Raw genomic sequence first — 13,280 nt, 5'->3', positions numbered from 1 at the left:
ATTTCTTCCTTAAATGTTTGGTAGAATTCACCAATGAACCCATCAGGCCTGGTGTTTTCTTTTGGAAGACCTTACACTTTCCACAAAAATTAATTCAAAAGGGATCGTAGACCTCAATGTAAAATGTAAAAGTATAAACTTGCAGAAGATATTTTTTTTTAAAGATTTTATTTATTTATTTGACAGACAGAGATCACAAGTAGGCAGAGAGGCAGGCAGAGAGAGAGAGAGAGAGAGAGGGAAGCAGGCTTCCTGCAGAGCAGGGAGCCCGATGCGGGGCTCGATCCCAGGACCCTGAGATCATGACCCAAGCCGAAGGCAGCAGCCCAAACCACTGAGCCACCCAGGCGCCCCTTGCAGAAGATATTTTAAGAGAAAACCTAGGTAATCTAAAAAGATACAACACAAAAAGTGTGATCCATGAAAAAAAATTGGTAAGTTTTAAGTTAAAAACTTCTGCTTTTTGAAAGATACTGTTAAAAGAATGAAAAGACAAGCCACGGAGTAGGAGAAAATATATGAAAAGCACATATCTGATAAAGGACTAATATCTAAAATATACAAAGAACTCTTAAAACTCAACAATAAAGAAACAAAAACCCAGTTAAAAAATGGGGAAAAGACTCATTTCTTAGTATATAGCCAAAAGAACTGAAATTAGATTATTGAGATATTTTACATCTATGTTCATTGCAGCATTATCCACAATAGCCAAGAGGTGAAAGCAACTTAAATGTCCATTGACAGAATGAATAACTGAAGAAAAAGTGGTATATACATACAACAAATTATTACTCAGTCTTAAAAAGAAGGAAATCGGGGCGCCTGGGTGGCTCAGTGGGTTAAAGCCTCTGCCTTTGGCTCCAGTCATGATCTCAGGGTCCTGGGATCGAGCCCCATATTTGGCTCTCTGCTCAGCGGGGAGCCTGCTTCCCCCTTTGTCTCTGCCTGCCTCTCTTCCTACTTGTGATCTCTCTGTGTCAAATAAATAAATAAAATCTTAAAAAAAAAAAAAAAAAGGAAATCCTGTCATACACAACAACACACATGAACCTTGTCAACATTATACTAAGTGAAATAAACCAGTCACAAAAAGACAAACACTGCCTGACTCTACTAATATTAGGTACCTATAGACCAACCCCTAGAAACAGAAAGTAGAATGGAGAGTTGAAGGCAGTAAGTCAGAATGGCAACTATGAACCTCAGGGTTTCGATGAAATGCTTACATGAATACTTCATCTAACTCTTGGTTGATTGGAGAAGGGACCATTATTTCTGATAAATGCTGTACCTGGGGATTTTGCAAGTCCAGTCTGTTCTAAAAGTTTTTATTTTTAGCCTGTACAAATCATGATAAGAATGAGACATAACTGGGGTGTCTGTCAGTAGACATTCGACTCAACCTCAGGAATGTGAGTTCGAGCCCCATGTTGGGTGGAAAGATTACTTAAAAACTAAAACTCTTTTTTTTTTTAAAGATTTTATTTATTTATTTGACAGAGAGTGAGCAAGAAAGAGAGCACAAGCAGGGAGAGTTGCAAGCAGATGGAAAGGAAGAAGCAGGCTCTCTACTGAGCAAGGAGCCCAATGTGAGTAGTTCAGTTGGCTAAGTGTCTGACACTTGATTTCAGCTCAGGTCATGATCTCAGGGTGATGAGATGGGGTCCCACTTTGGGCTCCATGTTGGGCATGAAGCCTGCTTAAGATTCTCTCTCTCCCTATGCCCCTCCCCATTCAAGAAAAAAAAAATCAATGTATTGATTGTATATAGTAGGAGCGAACAATCTATAAAGGAAATTAAGAAAAAAAATCCATTTATAATAGATCAAAATGAAAAATACTTAGGAATAAATTTAGCGAAAGAAGTATAAAACTTATACTCATAAAACTCCTGAAATTTATACTCATAAATTCTCCTGAAAGAATTTAGAGACCTAAGTAAGTAGATACCTTTGATCATGGACCAGAAGACTATATTTTTAAGATGGCAATATTCCCTAAATTGATCTACAGATTCAAGGCAATCTCTATGAAATTTCATCTTTTTTTTATTTTCCAGAAATCAACAAGCTAATCCTAACATCCATATGAAAATGCAAGGAACTTGCAATCACCAAAATAATTTTGCAAAAGAACAAAACTGGAGGATTCACTCTTCTGATTTCAAAACTTACTACCAAGGTATTAAATTGACAGTCCAGAAAAAAAAAACAACAACACCCTAGTTATGATCAACTGATTTTTGCCAAGAGACTTCAATGGAGAAAGAACAGTCTATTTAACAATGGTACTGTGATAACTGAATATTCCCAAGCAAAAGAATGATGTGATGTTTGACCACTATTTCACACTACAGAAAAACTGACCCTATATGGATAAAAGAATGAGTCTGAGAGCTAAAGCTACAAAACTTTTAGAAAAGCTCACAGAAGTAAATTTTTGTGACTTTGGATTAGGGAAAGCCTTCTTAGATGTGACACAAAAATGCAAGAGGAGACTGATAAATTGGACTTCATCAAAATTAGAAATTTTTGTGCTTCCAATGACACTGTCAAGAAAGTAAAAGACAACTCACAGAAAAGGAACTATATTCACGAATCGTATATTTGATAAGGTATTTGCCTACAGAATATATAAAGAATTCTTACAACTCAATAATTAAAAGGCGACCCAATTAGAGAATCAAGGATTTAAATAGATACTGCTCCAAAGAAGTATACAAATGGCCAATAAGTACATGAAAAGATGCTCAACATCATTAGCTATTAGGGAAATACAACTTAAAACCATGAGGGTATGGAGAAAATGGAAAACTCATACCCTGCTGGTAAGAATTTCAAATGATGTCGTACCTGTACTAAACAGCCTGGTACTTTCTAAAAAAAGGTTAAATATAGAGCTCCATATGACCCAGCAATTCTGTTCCTAGCTATATATGCCCCCAAACCAACATATGTTCACATAAAAACTTGTATATGAATATTACAGCAGCATTATTCATAAGACTCAAAAAATGTAAATAGGCCAAATGGCCATCAACTGATAAATGTGGTCTATCCATACAATGGAACATTATTCAGCCATAAAAAGAAATGAAGCTATGACACATGCTACAACATGGATCAACCTTGAAGACAGTATGCTATGGGAAAGAAATCAGACATAAAAGGCTATATATGATTCCATTTATATGAAATGTCCAGGATAGGCAAATCTACAGAGACAGAATTAGATTCCCAGTAAGGGCGGGCAGCGGGGAAAATGAGAAGTGACTGTCTGTCAATGGGTAAGAACTTCCTTTTATGATGATGAAACTGTCCTAATATTGATTATGGTGATGGTCACACAACTCTGTGCACATAATAAAAACTATTAAATACCACACTTTGAATGGGTGAATTGTATGTATATGGGTTATTTCAGTAAAGCTGCTAAAAAAGTAACAGTAAAGGCGTGCCTACGTGGTTAGTTGAGCTTCAGACTCAACTCTTGATTTTGGCTCAGGTCATGAACTCAGGGTTGTGGGATTGAGCCCTGCACTGGGCTCCACACTCAACCAGGAGTCTGCTTATCTCTTTCTCCCTCTGCCCCCACCCATGACTCTCTCTTGTTCTTCAAAATTAATAAGTAAGGGGTGCCTGGGTGGCTCAGGCAGTTGGGCATCTGGCTTAGGCTCAGGTCCTGATCCTAAGGTCCTGGGATTGAGCCCCACATCGGGGGGGGGGGGTCCCTGCTCAGTGGGGAGCCTGCTTTTCCTTCTCCCCGTCTCCCTGCTCTCTCTCTGTCAAATAAATAAATAAAATCTTAAGAAAGTAAAATAAAATAAAATAAATCAATATTAAAAAAAAGAATACAGGAGATAGAAATCATCTATTATTAAGCCAGATACATAGAGATTAGCAAAAAATGCAAAACAGGGGTGCCTGGGTGGCTCAGTGGGTCCTGGGATCAAGCCCCACCTTGGGCTTTCTGCTCAGTGGGGAGCTTGCTTTCCCCTCCCCTTGCTCTGCCTGCCTCTCTGCCTACTTGTGACCTCTGTCAAATAAGTAAATAAAATCTTTAAAAAAGTGCGAAACAATGCCACTTTTCACATTAATTTTTTTGTTTTAGAAAATATTATTTTAATAAAAATAAGTTATTCATATTGAAACATACAGGCTTTTTACTTTTTTTTTTTTTTTTACTTTTATTTATTTGACAGAGATCACAAGTAGAGAGAGAGACAGGCAGAGAGAGAGGAGGAAGCAGGCTCCCTGCCAAGCAGAGTGCCCAGTGCAGGGCTCAATTCCAGGACTCCGGGATCATGACCTGAGCCGAAGGTGGAGGCTTAACCCACTGAGACACCCAGGTGCCCCTTTACTTTTATTTTTAAATTATTTTTTAAAATTTCTCCCTTTTAACTTCTAATTATAGTAAATATCAATCAGTATAATCCATAAAAGCAAAAGCATTTTTGTGTTTTCATTAGTTTTTAGGAGTATATAAAGGTCCTCAGACCAGAAAGTTGGCAGATGACTCGTTTAGTGTTTTTCAAATGGCTATACATCTAAACTATCTGGGTAAGTTTGTATTAATAAGAATAAGATTGCCTAGACCAGTTAAGTCTGAATTCTTGAGGATTTGAGCCAGACATAAGTAATTTTTTAAAGTTATGCACCAGGTAGGAGCGCCTATCCTCAGTGGGTTAAGCCTCTGCCTTCGGCTTGGGTCATGATCTCAGGGTCCTGGGATCGAGCCCCGCATCGGGCTCTCTGCTCAGCGGGGAGCTTGCTTCCTCCTCTCTCTCTCTGCCTGCTTGTGATCTCTCTCTGTCAAATAAATTAAAAAATCTTTAAAAATAAAAAAACTAAAAAAAAAAAAAGTTATGCACCAGGTAATTCTAGTGTATATCCAGGGTTGAGAACTAATGTGATTAACTTGGCTAAACCAGTATATGATAGATGGTAGATGGTAGATGAGAAGAAATACCTTTTTCTTGAAAGACACACTGTTGCCTTTTATCTGAACCCATAGTGGCTTTCTGACAACTGAAAGAAATGTAAAGGAGCATCCATTTGCTCTTAGAAGTCCTTTTTCTCCGGACGTCTGGATGGCTCAGTCAGTAAAGCATCTGCCTGTGGCTCAGGTTATAATCCCAGGGTCCTGGGATGGAGGTCCCACATCCGTCTCTGCCTGCAGCTCCCCCTGCTTGTGTGCTCTCTCTCTCTGACAAATAAATAAAACCTTTAAAAAAAAGTCCTTTTGCTTAAATTATCATTACAGGAGTGAAGGATAGAACCAGCAAACTTTTAGAAAAATATTATAGGCACATGGCCTACAATGAAGCTAAGAACAGGCCATTTTATTTATTTATTTATTTATTGCTCTTTGAGGTGCTATCCTCATCCAAGTTTTCAAAAGTTCTATAAGAAAAACATTGTCTGACAGTGATTTTTTTTTTTTTTTTAAGATTTTTATTTATTTGTCAGAGACGGGGAGAGAGTGAGCGAGGACAGGCAGACAGAGAGGCAGACAGAGGCAGAGGGAGAAGCAGGCTCCTGCCGAGCAAGGAGCCCGATGTGGGACTCGATCCCAGGACCCCGGATCATGACCTGAGCCGAAGGCAGCTGCTTAACCAACTGAGCCACCCAGGCGTCCCAGTGATTTTTTTTTTAAAAAGATTTTACTTATTTGAGCGAGAAAGAGTGAGAGTGAATATAAGCCAGGGTGGAGGGTTGGAGGGGGACGGGGGATAGGCAGAGGGAGAAGCAAACTCCCTTCTGAGCAGGGAGCCCCACATAGGGCTCGAACCAAGGACCCTGGGATCATGACCTGAGCCGAAGGCAGACACTTAATGGCCTGAGCCACCCAGGTGCCCAACAGTGTGTTTTTTAAACTGCTGCTTCGGGTGTCTGGGTGGCCCAGTCCATTAAGCCTCTGCCTTCGGCTCGGGTCATGATCCCAGAGTCCTGGTATGGAGTCGCACATTGGTGTTCCTGCTTGGCAGGGAGTCTGCTTCTCCCTCTACCCATCTTCCACCCCACTCCTGATCTTTCTCTCTCTAATAAGTAAAAGAACGCTTTAAAACCAATAAAATAAGCAAACTGCTGCTTCTATACTGGATCTCCTTGGGTGGTTTCTTGTGTGGTCTCTTTAAAACGTGGGGACTTAGCTTCCTAAGGCTCTTGGGCCCTCCCAGAGCTGAGCTCACTGATTTTTAAAATTTCAGGCTTTAAGTAGTTCCCTCCAACCCACCATTGTAACAACTCAGGAAATTCACCCCTCTCCCTTTCAAAGTGAAATGTCCCGGGGTTTCTTCCCTGTGCGGGCTTTTTTAAAAGATTTTATTTATTTATTTGACAGATAGAGATCACAAGTAGGCTGAGAGGCAGGCAGAGAGGGAGAGGAGGAAGCAGGCTCCCTGCTGAGCAGAGAACCCGATGTGGGGCTCCATCCCAGGACCTTGGGATCATGACCAGAGCCAAAGGCAGAGGCTTTAACCCACTGAGCCACCCCGGTGCCCCCTGTGCGGGCTTTCTGATGTGATGGTCTGTTTCTTGCCCTGTGGCTGTCTGTGCTGGTGGCTCCCTTCCTACTGTAGATAATGGTACAACGAAAGGCATTAAAAAATTAATGTGAAGAATGGCAGTGTTTTGCATTTTTGGCTAATCTCTATATATCTAGCTTAATAATATGCAGCTTTCCCAACCAGGCCTCTGCCCTTCCTACCCCCTTTCAATGCAATGTCTTCTCTGCCTTTAGCTGTGGTGTTTGTTCTGCCAGGCTTTGGGTCATTTTCTGGATTATTTATGCTGATGTATTATCCAGCTGTATGTTTCTGTGGGATGAGGTGAGTTTAGGGTCCTCCTACTCTTCCCAGCCTTTCTCCACAAGTTGTTTTTTCAAGTAAAAAATGGTGGTCCATGAAAAATTACAGCTAGTTCAACTAGCAAGTCAATCATACACGTGGTTTTCTTTGAAACAACCATCATACTTCAGTACGCAGCTGAAGTGCTTGTGAGTACTTCCCCCTTCAACTTACAGAATATTAAGAAGATGAATACTCAAGCGTTAAGATTAAATAAAACTAAATTTTTACTGTTCTAACAAAGACATTTTGGGGTTAAACTGGCAACCAACATCCCCTTGGCCCCCAACATCTGGCAAGTCAATACAGTTTGGTATGGAATCAACTACCTTGATTCATGCTAAAGCACCAGCCATTTTACCAACCCTCAGTACCAATGTCAACAGGGAAAAAAAGCAAATAGCATCTTAGTATTACTAGGAAAATAGTTTCAAACTCAAAGACCCCCTGAAAAGGGGATCCTCAGAGGTTCATGAAAGTATGCTTTGAGAAGTGCCTCACTGAGCAGATGCCCATAGAACCAACATGATAATTAAACATGAGTTATCTCAGCAAAAGTTAAGTTTCAGAATTATTCCACATATGATCCAAGTAAGACAGAGCATGGGCAAAGTGACAGGGTGGAGCCTACCATTTCAGTTTGATTTCTAATCCCATGTCAGACATTAAAAAAATATAAAGTCTGGGAGAATTTTTCCTACAGGTTTTGATTATGAAATATTTGGCAGAGGAAATCTAATTCAAACCAGCTGCTAGACTCTGGCTGGGCCACAGTCGGTTAGAACACACTGCCAAAAGGACCCCTTTAGTGGGGAGACCAGATGAGCTCATGCAAAGGCGTTTTAGCTGCTTTTGCCCCCTAAATCCTCTAAGCACAACACCACTCAATTTTCCATATTGTAAAGTAGCCACACTATCTTTGGATCTTTTTCTTCTCTAGTCAAAGAAAGTTTATAGGAAAAGATTACAAAATGCACATCCTACAAAATCCACAGCACCTTTAAAACCAATGTGTTTTTCTACCTATATCATGTATCTGGGCTTAATCTTAAGAAATATGTAAAATAAAAAATTTTTAAAAATCTTCATTTATCATATTTTACTCAAATTCCTCACCAGTGTGAAAATACCCACTATTAATTGTACACACACACATATCTTGGTTTCTAAGAATCTGTAAATGTGCAAGCCAATAAATGATATTAATTTATATTACTCTAACAACATTCTTTGATTTTGAAACTACAATTAACTCTCATTTTATTAGGGACTATCTACTTTTGTGGGTAATCAACATTCTTGATTTCTTTTCCTTTTCTATGTGTTTATACTATCTTCTTTTTTTTTTCTTTGCCTCATCTATTCATAAGAACATATTCCAAAGTACTAAGAGTAGAATTAATGAAAGTGAATATTCAGCCCTTTTTCATTACTCATAAATCTCAAACCCTCTCTTTCTCCCACACCAAAAAGACATAAAGACACCACTTTCTGGCCTTGCTGCTCTCTGTGGGATACCTCTTGGTCCGGTTCCATCCTTTGGTTTCTCTCTGTGGCCAAACTCTACCCGCTAGGGGAGGCAAAGGATGATTAAGGTCCACTTATTTCTATCTTGCAGTGAGTTCAACCAATTCCACCTCGCTGACAAAGCCACATGGAAAAAATAGACCTCTCATCTGCTTGTTATCTTTGCTCCTAATCTACTGGTACTTCCTGAACAAGGAGTAAAGAATCCTTGTTGCAAAGTGAATTAAACTTATTTACCTTTTTAAAGATTTTATTTATTGATATGAGGCAGAGAACAAGCACAAGAGGCAGAGGAAGAGGGAGAAGCAGGCTTCCTGCTGAGTAGAGAGCCCGATGAGGGGCTTGATCCCAGGACCCCAGGATCATGTCCCAAGCTGAAGACAGATGTTTATCTGAATGAACCACCCAGGCACTCCCGAATTAAACTTATTAAGAAACAACATGTTCAGAGGCACCTGGGTGGCTCAGTTCGTTAAGCAATTGCCTTTGGCTCAGGTCATGATCTTAGGGTCCTGGGATCAAGTCCCCTAACACTGGGATCCCTACTCAGCGGGGTGCCTGCTTCTCCTTTTCCCTCTGCCCCTTCACCTGCTTATGCTCTTGATCTCTTGTCAAATAAATAAATAAAATCTTAAAAAAAAGAAACAACATGTTCAGAGAGCTATAGGCTCCACCCATTTAATTTATGGCCAAGTTCAATTTGCAGGTCTAGGTTGATCCAAATAATACATTTGAATTCCTCACATTTAACATGAAACATTCACTATTTATAAAAACTATTGGATAGAGCTAAGTTCCTCTTTTAACAAAGGCCAAATCAACCCAATTACACTTTTTACACAGAATTCCTTTTTGACAGATTGTCAATTAATAATAAATAATAATTATAATTAAAGCAGCTAACACTTACTTATGCACATACAATGTGTTAGGTACCACTGTAGCATTTTATAAATATTAACTCATCCAATACTCATACCACCCTATACCATTAGCATTCACTGAACAAACTGAAATTCTACAGCAGAGAAATGCTAAGAAACATGCTGCTGATTACCGACTCTAAGTGCCAAAATAGAGACTCAAATGCAGTTTATTAAGGATTGGTCTTAATTTCTTCTATTACATCTTTGGGGTTTTTGGGGAGATGGGTTGTTTTAATTATAACAGCTTTATTATTTTTTTAAAGAAAATTTTTTTTTTAATTTAACAGAGAGAGAGAGATCACAAGCAGGCAGAGAGGCAGGCAGAGAGAAGAGGAAGCAGGCTCCCTGCTGAGCAGAGAGCCCGATGCGGGGCTCGATCCCAGGACCCTGAGATCACCACCCAAGTTGAGGGCAGAGGCTTAACTGACTGAGCCACCCAGGTGCTCCTATAACAGCTTTATTGAGAAATGATTAATGGATATTAATATACACAGAATTGTGCAACCATCACATTTAATTTTAGCACACTCTTTTTTTTTTTTTAAAGATTTTATTTATTTATTTGACAGAGATCATAAGTAGGCAGGGAGGCAGGTGGGGGCGGGGGGAATAAGGTGTACAAGAACACATTCTTTTTTATTGCTGAATAATATTTTATTGTATGGATATACATTTATTTCTCAATTGATGAACAGTTGGGGTTGTTTCCATTGTTTGGTTATTATGAATAATGCTATTGGGAACATTCATATATAAGTTTTTGCTTTTCTATTCTTTCCTTTTTAAAATAAGCTCCATGCCCACTGTAGAGCCTAACACTGGGCTTGAGCCCAATGGGCTTGATCTCATGATCCTGAGATCAAGACCTGAGCTGAGATCAAGTCAGATGCTTAACCAATGAGCCACCCAGGCACCCCTCATGTAGAAGTTTTTGTGTGGACATAAGTTTTCATGTCTTTGGGGTATACAACCTAGGAATGGAATTGTTAGGTTGTATGGTGACTCTGTATTTAGCCATTTGAGGAACTGCCAGACTATTTTCCACATCAACTGCACCATTTTACATTCCCATCAGCAGTGTAGGAGGGTTCCATTTTCTCCACATCCTAGTTTACACTTGTTATTATCTGCCTTTTTAATTATAGCCATCCTTGTGGTTGGGAAATGGTATCTCACTGTAATTCTAATTTGCATTTCCTTCATGGCTAATTATGTCGAGCATCTTTTCATTGTGCTTATTGGACATTTACATATCTTCTTTAGACAAATTTTTTTTAGATCTTTTTCTCATTTTTGAATTGGGTAGTTTACCTTTTTTATTATTGAGCTATAAGAGTTTTTATATTTTCTAGATACAAGTTCCAAATTAGATAAATGATCTGCAAATATTTTCTCCCATTCTGTGGGTTGTCTTTTCACTTTTTTGATGGTGACATCTGAAGCATAAAAGTTTTTAATTTTAATGAAGCCCAATTTATTTATTTTTTTTCTCTTGTGTTGTGCTTTTGTGTACTATCCAAGAAGGTCTGCCTAAGCTAAGGTCAAAAGATATATTCCTGTATTTTCTCCTAAGAGTTTTAAAGTTTTAGTCGTAAGTCTTATTTATATCTTTTCCGTATTTGCAAAATAAGGTACACTGATAGTAGACAAAGAACCATGCCGTCTCCTTCTTTAGTACCAAAGGGCTTTGATAGTCTAGGCCCCATCTAGTCAATGGCCAGAAATTATTTGTTTATAGGATTGTACTTTCTAGTACTGAACTGAGGCTCATCTATGGGATGTCACAGATTTCTGCTCCATCTCTCTAGTGACACAAAATTAAGGAAATGTCTAAGGATAAAGCTGCTCCTTGCATTCTATGACTGTAACTAGAGTATAGGCTTCTTCCATAAAATTAAAACTTAAGAGATTTTTTTTTAAGTTTTTATTTATTTATTTGATAGACGGAGATCACAAGTAGGTAGAGAGAAAGACAGAGAGAGAGGAAGAAGCAGGCTCCCTGCTGAGCAGAGAGCCCGATGCGGGGCTTGATCCCAGGACTCTGGGATCATGACCTAAGCAGAAGGCAGAGGCCCTAACCCACTGAGCCACCCAGGCGCCCTGAAACTTAAGAGATCTTTTAGTCATATTCATAAACTCTAAATCTTTGGGAGATACAAATTTAATTGTTGGAATCATAACTACTGAGATGTGTCCACATGTTTTCACAGGATTCCTGTCATGCTCCTAATGTAACTATGACTGAGAAACTATAAGTAATAGAATCGAATTTGATTAAGATTTATGGATGTGCTGAGATGACTCAGTCATAGTTCTTAACCTCAAAGAAGTTATAATTTAGTGGGAATTAAAAAAAAAAATCCAGAGGGGGAAAAAACAAAACCAACCCAGAGAACTGATGGTTAAATTCAGTCTTTCTGTAGAATTCTTATGTCCTCAAGGAATTAATGAGGGTGCAACTCCCTAATTCTTAGGTTCAACAAATCCTTTATCTGTATTCTGTGATCTAGGTGCTCCAGCTCTAAATTACAGAAAAATTCCTAAAAGTTATGTGGAAATTATATTTCTATAAAAAGAATGACATATATAAGACAACTTGGAAAGTTGAAGGAAATCCTATACACCGTGAAAGTCTTCCTGTAATTTAGAGAATACTCCTCCAATGACTCTTGGTCTACTCTAAGCAGGAATCCTCATCACCACTCTTACCCCCACCACACCATTCCTTGGGGGACATACCAGACGGCCTCGTCATGTAGCTTTTTTTTAAAAATACCAAATACTTTTCTGTGGAGTTCCTTTTTAATGTATAGTTTTTGAGTTACTTCAAAGCTGGATGTTTTTTTTTTTTTAAGCCCAAATAAAGTTAAATGTGAATATGTTTTCTAATTTCAGACTAGTTTCTAGTTACCTTGTAAGACACATTGGCCCCCAAATCTACATATCTCTATTCATTTCCCATCCAACTTTCCACATCTGGCATGCTAGAAATTTCCTGTTGCTTTAGGTCAAATCAATGTCTATTTGCTGGCATCAAAATTATGTGCTCTTATACTAGAAAGAGAACTGAAGAATATTTTGGCTGATTTGTGTGGTTTATCCACAGTACTATATTCTGGTTTAAGTGAATTCATCACACATTCAAAAGGTTACCCCAATTTCAGTGGTTTTCTAGTCACAATCAATAAAGTAAAGGGAAAAAACCCCTACTATTTATCTTCATGACTAAGCAAGACTTGAAGCAACAGTTCTAGGAAGCTGTTTCCACAACTTAAAAAAATGCTAATGACAGAAAACATTTACTGAGCTGGGAGCTGCAAAATAATCAATAAGGTTATGAAAGAAAAATTTTTGTCTCAACCATCTATGTCTACTACTTAAATGCTACTTCAGGTACCCAATATAATAGAATTCACTTTAAAATTTTTTGGTAGATTTAGAGTAGGACAGCTATTTTATTTTATTTTATTTTTTTGTCTTTAAACTTACCTTGTGGCAACAAGAGGGTAGCTATGACATGGTGATGCCCAGGCATCCCTTGTCCACGGCATACAGTCATAAAGCAGCAAATCCTTCTCAGTCACAGCCATGAGGACAGGTCTCCATTGTTGTCTTCCACCATCTAGTTTTGCCTGTTACAATGGTAAAATCCAGAAAGCAGAGCTAACTATAATGTTATAAAGCTGTAAAAGTCCCTTCAGTGATGGTCTAACATAGTGGATCTCCATTTTGTTCCCTGAACCTAAGAGGTTTGAAGAATAGGAAATATCCGTGCTCGCTTCGGCAGCACATATACTAAAATTGGAACGATACAGAGAAGATTAGCATGGCCCCTGCGCAAGGATGACACGCAAATTCGTGAAGCGTTCCATATTTAAAAAAAAAAAAAAAAAAAAAGAATAGGAAATATCCCATCAGGTTCCTTTCCACTGGCTAGGATTCTCCACTATGAGGTGGATTGTTTCAGCTGGAAATGC

The 13,280-nt window shown here is 38.7% G+C and overlaps 1 protein-coding gene and 1 non-coding gene across 2 annotated transcripts in view; one reads left to right on the top strand and one right to left on the bottom strand.

Annotated features, from left to right (window-relative positions):
• Nucleotides 1–13,280, bottom strand: part of SNTB2 (syntrophin beta 2) — a 116,782-nt gene that overhangs the window by 23,872 nt on the left and 79,630 nt on the right. Inside the window, exon 4 of the mRNA XM_059383027.1 lies at nt 12,793–12,935. Coding sequence (XP_059239010.1) covers nt 12,793–12,935 — 143 coding nt within the window. The remainder of the gene's footprint in view (nt 1–12,792; nt 12,936–13,280) is intronic.
• Nucleotides 13,075–13,181, top strand: LOC132006275 (U6 spliceosomal RNA). The gene has a single exon (XR_009401041.1). It is a non-coding gene; the product is annotated as a U6 spliceosomal RNA (small nuclear RNA).

This window comes from Mustela nigripes, chromosome 17, assembly GCF_022355385.1.
Source record: "Mustela nigripes isolate SB6536 chromosome 17, MUSNIG.SB6536, whole genome shotgun sequence".
Classification (NCBI taxonomy): Eukaryota; Metazoa; Chordata; class Mammalia; order Carnivora; family Mustelidae; genus Mustela; species Mustela nigripes.
Note: the sequence above shows the minus strand (reverse complement) of the source record. Positions and strands in the feature narration are given on the sequence as shown.